The sequence below is a fragment of the Magallana gigas genome, chromosome 7 (genome assembly GCF_963853765.1).
Source record: "Magallana gigas chromosome 7, xbMagGiga1.1, whole genome shotgun sequence".
NCBI classification, from domain to species: domain Eukaryota; kingdom Metazoa; phylum Mollusca; class Bivalvia; order Ostreida; family Ostreidae; genus Magallana; species Magallana gigas.
The window spans coordinates 15,612,563-15,626,790 of record NC_088859.1 but is presented as its reverse complement, the minus strand read 5'-3'; the positions used below and the strand labels follow the sequence as shown (position 1 = coordinate 15,626,790).

Genomic DNA, 14,228 nt, shown 5'->3' with positions numbered 1-14,228 from the left:
TTCATTTCTGAGCTAAATCTTATCGTACTAGGATTTAAATGATAATTATTTACGGTTATTTAATATTCAAATTTTGTACATAACACGTACACTAACGAACCAAAAGTCAACTTTTCTTTTTTTCCTATATATATCATTGAAAACAATACTTTTATTTAAAAGGGTTTTTGTTGTTATTTTTTGTCAGATTTTAAATTTTTTTTATTGTTTTTAGTAGATTCATTTTGCACTTTTTGACATGCATTGAAATTATTTTTTGACAACTCTTTTGTAAAATTTAATATTTCAAACAGAACACGAAGATCCCTTTTAAGTGCTCTACTATATATCCTTTGCAATATGCGAGCCAAAAAATCTTACTAAGGATTGTGAATATCAAATCTCAAGAACTGAAAGTTGGAAAAATATTTAAATAAATGCCAAAAAAAAAGCTGGAGAAAATCTGATCCTATCGATTAAAGTCTTTTTAGAATCGGTCAATGGGTTATTTTTTAACGATTCTTTGAAAAATGTTGGTTTTCATTTAAATATATAGTAAAAATGAAAAAAAAAAATTGACATACTTTTGGTACCTGAGTGGTATCTTTGTGGTCGCTTTATAACCTGCATATTTCTATATCTTAAAATAATTGTACAGAGATGATATAATTTTTATTTTGTGGAGTGTTATTCTTTATTCAAACTATCATGTACATGATAAGTGAAAATAAATATTGCGTTTGAGTTATATGTAGTTTTGATAATATTTCCTAATCACTTTTTAGCAAATTAAATAAACATAATTAAATATCAATATGGGTTTTTTTTCTTTATTAATTTACTACCATGAATTTACCACAACCCGTCTTCAATTGTAATGAAATGTAAAACCAGAAATATCTAGTAAAATTCATTTGACTGAATAACCCCTTTTACATAATTCTTTTCACAGTAATGATAGAAAGTGTCCGTTCTATTGCAGTTTGTCGATATCATATTTTGTAACACAATGGTTCTTTTATACTGTTCCTTTAGCATCTTCATTTTCTATTTGTTTGTCTTCTATATGAAATAGATGAAGAAATACCAGTAGCATAGAACTTACAGTAATTGCATGACATGAGTTGTTTTCCTTAAAATGAAATCTTTTAACGTGTTGTTGTGTTTACATGTTGTTAATTTTGAATATACAGTATTGTTGAATTAGGCACACAACATGAGTATTTTAGACCAAAATTATTTTTTTAAAAACATTGAATGACATTGGGATTTACTTACCTTTTTCATCCTCGGAGCATATTTCATCTATAATGTCGGAAGAATCGAACTCCTCTTGTGTAATTTTCTTATCTGTTCAATAGCATAATGATAATACTTTTATTAAGTCATTCATTATTTTTTGAATATAATTATCAATCAAACCATACTTTATATTGTAACAAAGATGTGTTTCGAACAATTGTAAACAAATCTATCTATTTTATTTTTCAAAAGCATAAAATAACCTTATAATTACAATATAAGACAAGGTCAAAATCACTCAATTTTATCATTGATTTCATTTAGCAATATGTATGAGTAAAAACGTGTATTTTGTAAAAAAAAAAATTCTATTACAAAACAAAAATTGTAGTGTTTTAATCATCATTGTTTATAATATTTAAGATTTTTTTTTAAAGCCTAATATAAAAAATCTTGAACGACGCAATAGTCAGTCAAATATTATGCATCGTACTCTACCATTTAAACTACATTGTATAATGTTTCAAGATGAAAAATAAACCTTTTTCCAACTTTAAAGAAGATTAAAGAGTATTTTGTTTAAAATTCATCACATGTCGAAAAGCATTTTTAAAATATCGTCCTGTTTCTGTCCTTAACAGAATTTATTTGATTTATGTGATTTATATTTCAATTGGAATAGTTTTGTTATTTTAAAAGATTGGTTTGCTGTGAGGTTACCGAAAAACCAACTTAAACAGGTTCTTATGAATAATTTTTAACAGAAAATTCTATAAATAAACAAAACAAAACAAAAAACAAACATATCCACCACCCCCCCCCCCCCAAAAAAAAACCCAACAAATACTTGCCTCCATCTTTATCTAGTTTTTCAAACAAATCTTCTAGTTCTTCTAATCCTGACATTTGTATGAGAGTTATCAGTTCTTCTTCATCCACATCATAGTCTTTGTCTAAATCCAGGGTGCTAAAGTCACAAACGTTTATTTCTGGAAGAACCTGCAATATAAGGCAAAATACCTTAACTCATGTTAACCCGCCTCAACGAAAAAAAAGTGTTTGCTCTCTCCCAACTGACTGACAGAATTTTGCCCTACTTAGTGTTTCATCACAATTCAAGCAATTCTGTAGGGTTCATAGTTTAGAGAATTTCCGACATACGTAGTAAAAACGGAATTGTATTTTAACCACGTTAATATTTCTTTTTGCTATAAAAAGAATGTGCATATGCACCAGTTTCTATACATGTGCATTTCAGAAAGCTCCCTTTTTCATTTAAAAATTTATTATATCTAATTCTATTATCATACGCAAGCTACAGTAACTATAAAATTTTCATGTTTAAAACAATTTCATAAAACATTAATTATAGACTGTTAAAAAAGTCACAGTTAACTATCATACCACGAAAAAAATATTTTTTTTTTAAAAACATACATCGTCAGCTGATCGCTTTCCTGCCCCGGCTATAGCTCCAACCGCCCGGATGACGCCGACCGCTGTGTTCACCGTTTGTATCGTTCTTCTGACTCTTCTAATTGCGCGGCCAACTCTCCTGGTAAACCGCCGGAAACGCCTGCGCCGCCATGATTCGGAATGATCAATGGTCAGTAGACAAATCAAAAGAAGAATGGTAAGGTAGCGGAATTTGGCCTGAAAAAAAAAATAAAGAATTGGAGTTTATAATCAATTTAGTTTAAAGAACAAATGACGGTTAAAGCGCCATCAATATATAGTAATATTTGATTTGAGTAAAAAGATAGCAAATAGATAAAACGAATTCAAGTTACAGGTAGAAAAAGAACAGTACTGGAAATGCAATCAAATTAAACAACGCGCAAAATTAATTCAAATTGTAAATGATCTTAATGGTTGATAACTCTTACTATAAAATAAAATACAAAGAATTCAAGATTCAACAAATTAAATAGAAAAATAAATTGACAGAAATTATAGCTACCATGTCTCCAGAGAAGGTTAACACGTTTATGGTATGAGGATTAACTGTTTGCTGTTATATACCATCTCTCGACTTCCTGGTTCAAATCTGATTTGGACGAGAGTGGTCAAGAACTTTTTCGAAAATCAGCCTCGTAAGTGATACGTGACCAATCATCGGTTTCATCAACATAAGAACATGTACTTGTGAATGGTTGTACTGTTCACCTTTCCCCGTTTAAGAAGTTTGTTTATCGTGAGTGCCCCAATCCCTTTGGAGTGGAACGAATCTTTACGTGTGTGTAGCAGAATACATGTACATGAACATGTAATTATGAAATTAAGAACTTATTTGGATAAAAGGAAAATAATAAGTGTAACACTATAGTACACGTGCATTTCTTATCATATTGATTTTGTGATAAAACTGGCAAAAAAATAAGTGGAAAATTGGGCAGGATAAAGTTTTTATGGTTGCATATACGCGGGTTGATCCAAAGGTAATGTTACGGATGCGATTAAATCGTGGCAAATCGGGAAAGATTATTAAAATCTCGTTCTCTAAGATTTCAGTTTATATCTAAAAAATTTAATGCATTATGAGAATTATTTTTGAAGATAAAATATTTTATAGTAGATCGTGAGGTGAGGATAATCGCCCCACCCTGGCGACGTCATTTTTGGACCCTACAAAGCTGATTTTTCAAGCTGATTTGTCTATCTCCTTATTCATTTTCAGCATAAAGACACAGTTTCTAACGTTTAACTCAGTCATTTTAGGTTTAAAACTGGAATTATTACTTCAACACTCAAAATGTAAACAAAAGCTTTGTTTACATAGCAAAGAATTGCAAACTCTGTAACTCCCTTATAACTCACTAAAATGTTGGTTGCCAATTAAAAATGCCTTACTGAAGCATTGTAAACATTAAAATCGGAAAAATAATTTTTGCCCAAAATCGTGACCATGCATCTTTAAACCTTTTTTTTTGGGGGGGGGGGGGGGTGGCTAACCCATAACGAGCAAAGTAATGTATTTTTGCACAAATTAATATCTTGAATCTGGAAGGGGGTGTATGCATGGGGATTATGTATTATCAACTTTAATCACCATTCTTTGATTGTTTATATTTACAGAATTGTTCATTTGGGCTATAAATCTATTATTTTAGATAAAATCGTATATGCATTATGCACATCCACATGGGTGTTTTATTATGTTACTTCTTTGTTGCACTTCCTTCTAAGACTTACAATTTGTGAAAATCTCGTATAAGTATTCAACAGTTATATAACACTTATATAATAAGAGGCAAATCTTTTCGACTTCTGATTTGCTACTCCTTTTCCTATTCTCATGACGTAAATAAACGTTCTCTAGTCTGCCTCTTAATATTTAATTTAATTGCGCATAAATAATTGATTATCTAGATCTTTCAACTTTTCGCATGTATACATTCTTTTTTTCAGAACGAGATGTCGGACCAAGATAATCAGTTTCACAAGTTGTTCAAAGCTTTTGTTTACATTTTGAATGTTGAAGTGAAAATTCCAGTTTTCGAACTGAAATGATTTTGTTAAACGTTAGAAACTGTTTATTTATGCTTAAAATGAAAAAGAAGATAGACAAATCAGCTTGAAAAAGATTTTAGACTGGTACATGGAACCTACATGTACGTAAACAAACACAGGGCACGAGCCTTGTTTACATGACAAAGAATTGTGAGCCTTGTATCTGGCTAAAAACTCTACGCCTGACTCTCAAATTTCACATGATTATTAGAAATACATTCCTAAAGCATTGTAAATAATAAAAACAGTAAAATTGAATTTGACCAAAATCGTGACCATGCCCCTTTAAATGCAATTAAGAGAACGTGCTTAACACACACACACACACACACACACACACACACACACACACACACACACACACAAGGGGTCGTGACATAAACACAATTTAATCTAACATCAAATGTTGATATCGCTCTCTAAGTTGCGTCGTAAACGGAAACCAACAGACACCTTATAAGTTAAGTAGTAGTTAAATACAATTTCTTTATCCCAAATGCACCTTCAAGTAAGAAGAAAACTTGGATATCTTTTTCGAACAAGGTTCGTTCAGCATGTAGTTTGTTGAGCTCTGTAGTTTTGGAAACAAAACCAAAATGTAAAAAGTTCGGAGACAGACGGACGACAGGTTATTCAATATTCACATCTTGGGTTCAGGGGAACTAAACATGATTTAAAAAACCTAAATCGCGCTTTTAGGATTAAGGTAATAATGCTTTGACAAAATTTTTATTTTCAAGCGAGAATTGTCCCTAACCTTTAATAGAAATACTGTGACATAACTCGATTGTGTAATCCATACTATATAGTCCTTGTAATCATTTACGAGAGTCTGCGTCAAGTTTGAAGTACTAGGGAAAGGCTCAATTGATGCAGAGTGAAAGCTTTTTTAAGAGTCAAGTGGACGTCAAGAAGAATCCTGGTTTAAATGCACATACTTTCCTAAAAAGGCGGAGCATAAATTTAAATGTATAAAGATCATTTTACTTACGACTAACTATCAAATATTCTTTTTAAAAGTCGAGAAACTATAAACAAAAGATAACTTAATGAGAAACACAAACCTAAGATTGTAAAGACGTGTATTGAACAAGAAAGGACGATCTTAATTTGTACATGTATATGTTACTGAAATTTGAATTTTACTAAGCCACCAAAGCTAGCTGTTCTCTATATGAAAATTAAATTGCTTGAGAATTTTACTACTTGATAATGTATTGTACACTGTAATGCATATTGATCCTATTTCTATCATGCCTAGCACTTACACCCCCCCCCCAAACTTTTTTGTTATAATTTTTTTTTTGGGGGGGGGGGGGGGGGGACTTGTAAAGATCTCCGATAAGTTTAGCCCCAACTCCACCTTCAATTTTCTTCCGACGCAATTGCATAGCATTAGATCAGACAATTCATTAACTAACTTTTGATTATAATATTTCGGTGATTGATTTTATCTTTAATATTTTTATACTCGTATCTAAATGTTACCAGTACTGGTTATTTCATGACTTTATATGCAGTCAGAGCTACTGATTCCATGGATATCCGCACGTTCTGTACAAGTGACGCTATATTACTACATATACTGTAAAGAAGACCTCCTGTTTTATGTAAACTTTTACGATAGCCAAGAGAGCTCATTCGAGATCGAATGGATGGTCTTTATTTAGAACTGTTTGATGTCACTAGGATACATGTTTTCAGATCCATGATTTGACTGGTTCATTTAAATATTTGAATCTCGAATCACGTATTTCGAATCTCGAATGAACAAGTTTTCTGGACGTTCGTAGACTTTGGTTTATTGTTGTACTTGATTGAATTTTAAGGAACATTTGCATCGCAAAGTTGTGTTCAGAAAACGAGCAGACCATGCATATGTTGAATAAATCATTTATATATCTATAGTAAACCAGTGCACAATGAAAACGATGCATTTTTTTTAATTTCAAATCAACTTGATTAAACGTGGACATTCATATGATACACTATATATCGTCATCAGCTGGAAGTCATAAACAGAAATTTTCAAGATTTTTTTCCAGAAATGAGCACATCGTCGGTTTTAAACACACATGTATTAACAAATATTTCTTGGAACAAGCACCTGAAAGAAGCAAAACTTATCCTAACGTCCAGTTGACGTCTGCTTTGTTAGTCTTTAATTAATTCAGAAAATCCTGGAACAGTTTTGGCGCCAGAACTTCGGCTGATCGAATCATGTCGATGAGATAGAACTTTTCGCCCGTGGCGTTGTAGGTACGAGCTGTGGAATTGGACAATCTGTAGTCAATGCTGATCAGATTCACGGACATTTCCAAGAAGTTCAAAGAGCTTTCATCGAAAGTAACCTACAAACGAGTGGAAAGAAATATCATTATTATTATTTACACATACACGTGTAAACGGTTGAAAAATATTAAAATATTTTTCTCACCGTAATATTAAGGTATCCATTTAAAAAAAAAGAATTAATAAACATCTCTTTTGAACATTTATCTAATTCTAAAATTATCAATATTTTAATAATAACTTTAAGTTCACATAAATTATTCTTGCGAAAATAAATAATAAATGATAAAATTTAAGTACTTTTATCGTTTTTTTTTTTTTAATTTTTATTCATTTTTTGATAATTATAAGTATATGTTTATTTGATGTTATAAATACATATTACCTACATTATACACAAAGTCGGATTCCAGTGCTGAATTGAGTAACTTTAACTTATCCAAATATGCCTGTCTGGATTTCATGCTGTTCACATACTGAGAGCCGCAAACTGTGAAAAAAAAACCAGAATTTGTTCAGACGGTAAGTTACAGTGAGCATGTCTTTCACAATATACATGCATATACATGAATTGCCAGCACATGCACCATTTACATATAGATCTATAACATGAAGATTTATTAAACTTTACCATACGAAAATAAACCAAAGTTTACCTTTCAGAAGTATATTTTCCCTGCTCTCTCTTTGAAAAAGTTCACAATCTTTACAATCGGTAATGGAACGCTTTCCACGAAATATGCTACCGAGGTCAATCTTCGGAAAACTTATTTTGGGTAGTTTGACACTGGGAATTCTAAATTCCGGGATCTGGATGTTTCCAAAATCCATTTTTGGAATCGTTATGGAGGGTATCTGAATACTGGAGAGATCGAACGATGGAAGATTGATGTTCGGTATCTGTATTTTGGAAAAGTCCACTTTTGGTAATGACATTTTCTTGAAATCGATATCTGGGATTTTTATATTTTGTAGATTTACGGAAGGTAGTTTGACTTTGGGTAACTTGATTTTTGGAAATCGAAGTTTTTCCTCAAAGAAATCTAAAGAAATAAATGAATCAAACAATTAAAGATGTTAATGAATCAAAGTATATGCTACTAACGCCCCCCCCCCAATCCATTTTGTAATATTGTTTTGTTTTTTTTTGGTTATACCGTATGCTCTCTCTCTCTCTCTCTCTCTCTCTCTCTCTCTCTCCTGAATGTTTATTACCAAAAAATGTAATTTCAATCTTATTTAGGCGTTTGATGTTGTCTTTGTCGACAGAAATAAAGTACCTGATGCTTTCTTTATTGCATTCGTCATATCTTTTAAGATATTATCTGTCCAAAGGAAGAAACAGAAAATAAAAATCAACATATATATACATACATCTGTATAAAAATAAAAAAAACAAGTACAGTGAGTGATGGTTGTTCAAAAATATCTAATTTAGTTTTAAAGATTTATTAGAATGGCGCTTATCCATCAAAAAATCGGTTTATAAATAATTAATGAACTGCCTTTTGGTTATCGTTACGACTTTCGGGTCTCGACCATATTCATACCTCTGATTTTCTTCCAGTCTTGTGTTTTTTCCTTTTGTACATGTAGAACCTCTTTTGTCAAAAAGAAATGCAACGATATATCAATTTTTTGACTTAATTCATACATGTACATGTTTATATATAGATACATGACTTGTACACATTTGATTTACATACATGTTCACATTGTATTTGTTTGCAAGCTATGTATTTAACTTACTGAAGATTTTAAAAAATATTTAATAAATCAACACGCACATATATATCCATAAACTTATTTAACTAATATAATCATAAATGTGATGTCCCGAAAATCATTCTTTTTTTAAAATATCAATTTACATATAAAAAACGTACTTGTAAAATCAACATGATTTGTTGGCGGTTGTTGTTCTTGGATTAACCTTTTAAAAAGAAATATCATTCGTGAAATGTTAATACAGAATCGTGCCAATAAAGTGGCATTTAGACACCAAAATCACGTAAATTCAACTTGATTGATCGATATCGAAATTCATTTACCTGCTGCATTCAAAACAGGTGTCTGCTACTACGTTTATCTTATTTTTACAGTCGAGTTCATCTGCTGTCATATTTTGAGATAGTCCCTCAACTTCTCCTTTGATTATATCTGATATCTTCCCAGATATGTACCAATCAAGTTCTTGAATTCAATTGAGAAATTATAAGATAAAAGATTAAAATTATACATTTCCCGAAATTCTTTGTCCATAAAATAAAACATCAAGTAAAAACATGCACAGATTTGACTTATAAAAATTAAAAAAAAAAATACTTGTCAATATTTAGCAATTATTCTTATTTGAAACACATTGCATAATATTAGGTGTTATAAAGTACATGTAGTAGTGAATATATTTATCATTTGAATAACGTAAATTTGTTTTATCTGTTTTGTTTCTTTTTTCTTTTTATATCCAAACGTTTGCACAGAATCAACACACACGGTGCAAGGTGATTATATGATAAATGCAGACGACCATTTTGATAAACAAAACTTACGACTGAGTTTTACGTCATCCAGAGTCTTTGAAAAACATTGACGGATGACTGCTATCGTCACCACTACAAGCCAGAACGACTGCATGATTCTCGTTTTCTTCTGTCAAATTAGAGAAACATGCTTTTTTTTTTAATTCAAGGTTGAAATAATTAAGAACTTAGGGATGTTCTAAATGCGCATTATCCGCAATTAACTTTGTTTTATATCAGTGTTCGTTATTTACAACAATTTCAAATTGGTTTATTCATGTATATGGGCCCTGCTAGTCGTAATATAAAATTCCTTATTATCATATTTGTTGAACACCGTAAATCCCTTACGAATTTCGTTTTACATTGTATATTTATTATTTACACAACATCAAAAATAAACATGCATGTAGGTATCTTGATAAATGTAAAGTAGTTAATTATATCAAATAAAAACACTGTATCAAGTGTTAGAAATTTCTATTAAAATTGTTAAAGACTAAAAACAGTAAGCGTTTCACGCCAGTAACATAACAAACGCATACAAAATCTCATACAATTTCACTGCTATTTATATGTGTCGGGTTTTTATAATACCTTTAAAATATGAGACAGATAACCATCGAGTTTGTTAATTTTCAATCAACTAGGAAAGTATTATATTTTCTTTTAAACGATATACCATCCCAACGATAAATAGGAAGTAAAAACGAAAAGAAGCAATGGAAATATACATGGATTCTCTCCTACTCTTTCTTGTCGCCGAGTTGTAAAATAAACAAAAGGAATTAGTACAAAAAATATTCACAAGTTTACGTACTAGTATTCAAGTTATCAAGAAGTGAATATGATTCCCCTTACCTTGGGAAATGCAAGTTTCTCGAGCCTTGGTTCAGAAATATCGGTCTTTCGGCTCCGGCGGAATACAGGAGAATTAAGTTTTGTAATGAATTCATTACCAGGTATACAACGATTATTTACATAATTTGCTAATTTTATGACACGTTTTGAAAAAAAAACAGGGATATAAGTCAAGTGTGTCCAATTAATCAATCTCCGTGGTGCTCATTCATGCATGCGTTGTTCATCATGACATGTTGCGTATTTATAACATGTATCTTTAAATTCTTAAATAAAGTTGTAATTTAACTGCATCTTTACCCTTTATTTGCATGAAAAATAATGATGATGTATAATAGCATTTTCTTACTATGGAAGCATATCAAAACATATGGAGACCACCTGTATATATTTATTTAATATCTGTTATACCGGTAATAGATAGAATTGCAATGAATCTTGATTTATGTCAACAGTATCTATCTTGTCGGTCTTGAAATAGAATAATGATGCTTTTGTATGCACGTGACAAGCAAAGCTACGGATTTACCGGTAATGATAAAAATAACTCAAATTTCCATACATATTTTATTGAAAACAATAAATTAGGAACTAATAAATCTAATGGTTTCATAATCTTTCTCCTTGGAAACAAAAGTTATATAATCAACTAAAAAAAAATACAACACGCATGCATTATACGTGTTTCATTCGTTCATGAAATTGCTTTTTGGGGATAAATTTAGTATACATATATACCGACATGTCTTCAAAAATCCCAGAAATTTTATTCACCGTTTCCGGCCCCCGAAACTCTGAGCCTGCACTGTGCTCCTGTCCAGTTGAACGGAGTACAATCTACGTAACACGGGTTGGCCTCTGGGTGGGTACACAAGAGATGACTTCCTCTGACTGGGTCTCCTGGCTGTATTCTTATGGGTAGGTACTTTGTCTTTCATTTGAGATTCCACAACATCACTTTCTTCGGCGACCTCATCACATGGTTTGTCTTTTTCCGCCAGTTGTTCTCGAAACACTTTCCCGTAGTCTAACATCGCCTGCCGAAACAATTCCGAGCCCGAGGGTAGAGATCCCCGCTGTATACTAGTAACGGAGTGTTCCATTTCTGTTACATACGCAGGCCGCACTTGTCGAAAGAACCTTTCCTCTTCTAAGTCTTCATTAAATTGCTGGCAATGTACTTTCAGGGCTTCATCTTTCACAAATGTCGTTTCTGTCTGCAATCGTTCTAGCCCCAACTCAAAGGCAATGCTCCGTAACTCCATCGTGAAAAATCCAATCAAAATTTTGGCTCATGCACAATATCTGAAATGAAATTTAAATCCAGGTCCCCAACGCTTGTCAGGTAAGATTTTTCAGTTTAATTAACTTTTTGTTAATTTTTCACCAGCCGAACCTTGCTGAAAATTTCCCTTTGCATGGCACAACTGCGGGGGTCCATATTTTTGACAGTCGATAAACAAGGGTGAAAACTGAAAATATTATTTCTTTAGATTAGCTTATCACCTCTCTGCAACAAAACAATTGCTATAAGGGCCACGGGTCTTTTTCTCTATAATAGAGAGTTTAAAAGTGTTTAGACGAAATTGTCAACACCATACCCAAAGTCAATTATTGTCCGGAGAAAGGTTTTTAAAGATCAACGCCTATAACCAGAGACTAAGATTTAAATTATTCAATGAAATCTTCTGTATAGAATGGATATGTCTTGAAGATCACTTGTAAACAATCTGTTTACGAAAACAGCTGGATGAAATTGCAAGTGGAGACGTGGTTTCGTAAACAAACGGCAAACATGAATTCAAGTTAGTCAACAAATATTATCTATAGCTACATGTACGTAATTGTATTGGCTCGAAGAGAAATAAATGAAACTGAATTTTAATTTCATACAGTAATTAATAGGTTCTTATTTGAGATTTGTGCAAATGCTTTAAGCATCAGGTAAAAATTTAGACTTTAGAATCAATTTTTATTTTTTCAATGACCAAAAACCCCAAAGTGTAATTATTTAATGTATCATGTGGGACAACCTGTACATTAATTGTCCAAATTTCAAAGTAAGTCATCGTTTGCAAAGCACAGCGATTCTCTAAATGATACTACTAAAGGTAATGAATAATAAGTACGTAAGTTTTAATTTAAAAAATTATCAAAAGAACACTGTCTTAACTTTCGCCTATAGCATCATTTGTCACAATTTCGCCAGTGATTCGCCATTAATATTTTGCTAGCTTGTTTTAGATATTGAATGTTTTATTGGGGGAGGGGGATGGGGGTGGTACATGATATCAGTAAGTTATTTCACGTCAAAAGTTACTGATGTAGGTTTCCTTGTAATTTATACAGCAGACATTGCTGCCGATAGACTAAGTATAGAACATTATAGAGGACGGTTTCCATTGTTCCCGTTCCATTGTACAGATTATTCAACATTTAAAACTTCTAGGAACAAACTAGCATTTATGTACGTGCCACTTGAGATACATACATCACTATTATCATTATTTAAGCTTTAGAATTTGAAAATATTCCGGTCTTTAAACAGAGCTTTTCTTTTCCATGAGATTAGTATAGTCTAAGATGAATGAATGTTTGAGGGGTTGTTTCTCTCAACCCACATAAACGGTACATGATGAGGTACAAAAAAACATTTACAAATGTACAAATGCAGGATCAAGTTAGGAAAAATAAAGAAATTTGAATAAATTGAGCAAATATTTTTTAACGCAATTTATATATGGACAACTTTTTCAATAGATTAATATCTATGGTATTTAATGATTTCCAAATTTATAAGTTAACATTCGTTGAGTATATCTCATCAATTAATTTGTTACGGACTAAAATTAAATGCCAGGCATTCCATTACATACACTGCATTATGTAGTAGTATTAGTCACCAAATGTTAAAACATCTTTCTATGTTAATTAAGTTATTTCACCTTCCTGTTTCAATTATTGGTAATTTGTGGTTACATGTTCTACATTTTGTAAAAATGACCCTTAATATCATACAAAATCCTTTAAAATAACATTTGGGTGAATTTTCTACATTTCTGAACCAGTCTTGCATAGCAACAGATTTTAGCCAAGATGCAAGATATTGTCGGTTTTGTATGAACTTGACAATAGAGTTATCCCTCTTTTCATAAAGAGGTTTTTTTGGTGGTTAATTTATCATTATTTTGGAAATTTAGAATAAATATATAGTTCAAAGTTCCGGTCACATTGTATCAACAGCATGACATTCTTAAAAGCCTGTGTGTGGTATCGGGAGAGATGAATAGTGGGGGAGGATGTCATGAATTTGATGGAGATGTCAATCTGAAATGTATTTTAAACACATAAACTTATTACAAATGAACTAGTCGTGCACAATGTAGCCTATTGATGCTGCTTCCCATTTTTTAGGGATTTCCAAAGAAATATGTTCATGAATATAAATTGAGGTTAAGAGGCAAAAATACAGGAAGACTTTTCTTTGTAAACTCAAGACAAAACAGATCTTTTCGGAAATTAATGTGAAAAGGTGGGAGTCTTGCTCGTGTGCCATTGATATGGTTTTAGAGAAATAAAACATTAATTCATTTACACGTATTTCTGTGCTATAGGGGAGACATCTTCGAAGATGCAGTCATTAAAATGATTCAGGTAAAAACACATGTACAGTCTAGCTTTTATGTGTCAAACGCTAGCTATTTAAAAAAATATATAACAAGTGCAATAACTGATTAGCAATTTTACAAACTGGATATGTTCATCATTAATAAAACGCCGACCTTCTCACACACTTCAAGAGCCTAAATGTGCCTCTGCCCC

At 31.6% G+C, this 14,228-nt stretch overlaps 2 protein-coding genes across 2 annotated transcripts; both read right to left on the bottom strand.

The window, feature by feature from the left end:
• Positions 1 to 793: 793 nt before the first annotated feature.
• Positions 794 to 3,318, bottom strand: LOC105321376 (EF-hand calcium-binding domain-containing protein 1). Its single transcript, XM_011419645.4, has 5 exons — positions 3,182 to 3,318; positions 2,659 to 2,874; positions 2,073 to 2,220; positions 1,258 to 1,329; positions 794 to 1,041 (listed from the first exon to the last, which is right to left on the bottom strand). Exons 1-5 carry the CDS (start codon positions 3,182 to 3,184, stop codon positions 998 to 1,000), a joined length of 483 nt encoding a protein of 160 aa, XP_011417947.1. The 5' UTR covers positions 3,185 to 3,318; the 3' UTR covers positions 794 to 997.
• A 3,294-nt stretch (positions 3,319 to 6,612) lies between these two features.
• Positions 6,613 to 10,538, bottom strand: LOC105318878 (uncharacterized). The gene is made up of 9 exons (XM_011416181.4): positions 10,407 to 10,538; positions 9,576 to 9,675; positions 9,075 to 9,216; positions 8,910 to 8,956; positions 8,574 to 8,624; positions 8,304 to 8,348; positions 7,680 to 8,066; positions 7,413 to 7,513; positions 6,613 to 7,082 (listed from the first exon to the last, which is right to left on the bottom strand). Exons 2-9 carry the CDS (start codon positions 9,658 to 9,660, stop codon positions 6,897 to 6,899), a joined length of 1,044 nt encoding a protein of 347 aa, XP_011414483.3. The 5' UTR covers positions 9,661 to 9,675; positions 10,407 to 10,538; the 3' UTR covers positions 6,613 to 6,896.
• Between the last annotated feature and the right edge of the window lie 3,690 nt (positions 10,539 to 14,228).

What these genes read in the sequence shown, in the direction of transcription:
- LOC105321376 (XM_011419645.4), bottom strand. An exon ending in GAAAGCGATCAGCTGACGAT is followed by an intron (nt 2,221 to 2,658) that starts GTATGTTTTTAA and finishes CTTATATTGCAG; the next exon opens with GTTCTTCCAGAAATAAACGT. An exon ending in ATGCTCCGAGGATGAAAAAG is followed by an intron (nt 1,042 to 1,257) that starts GTAAGTAAATCC and finishes TATTTCATATAG; the next exon opens with AAGACAAACAAATAGAAAAT.
- LOC105318878 (XM_011416181.4), bottom strand. Translation starts at nt 9,660, where the DNA reads ATGCAGTCGTTCTGGCTTGTAGTGGTGACGATAGCAGTCATCCGTCAA. An exon ending in GGATGACGTAAAACTCAGTC is followed by an intron (nt 9,217 to 9,575) that starts GTAAGTTTTGTT and finishes ATTGAATTCAAG; the next exon opens with AACTTGATTGGTACATATCT. An exon ending in GGAAAATATACTTCTGAAAG is followed by an intron (nt 7,514 to 7,679) that starts GTAAACTTTGGT and finishes TTTTTTTCACAG; the next exon opens with TTTGCGGCTCTCAGTATGTG.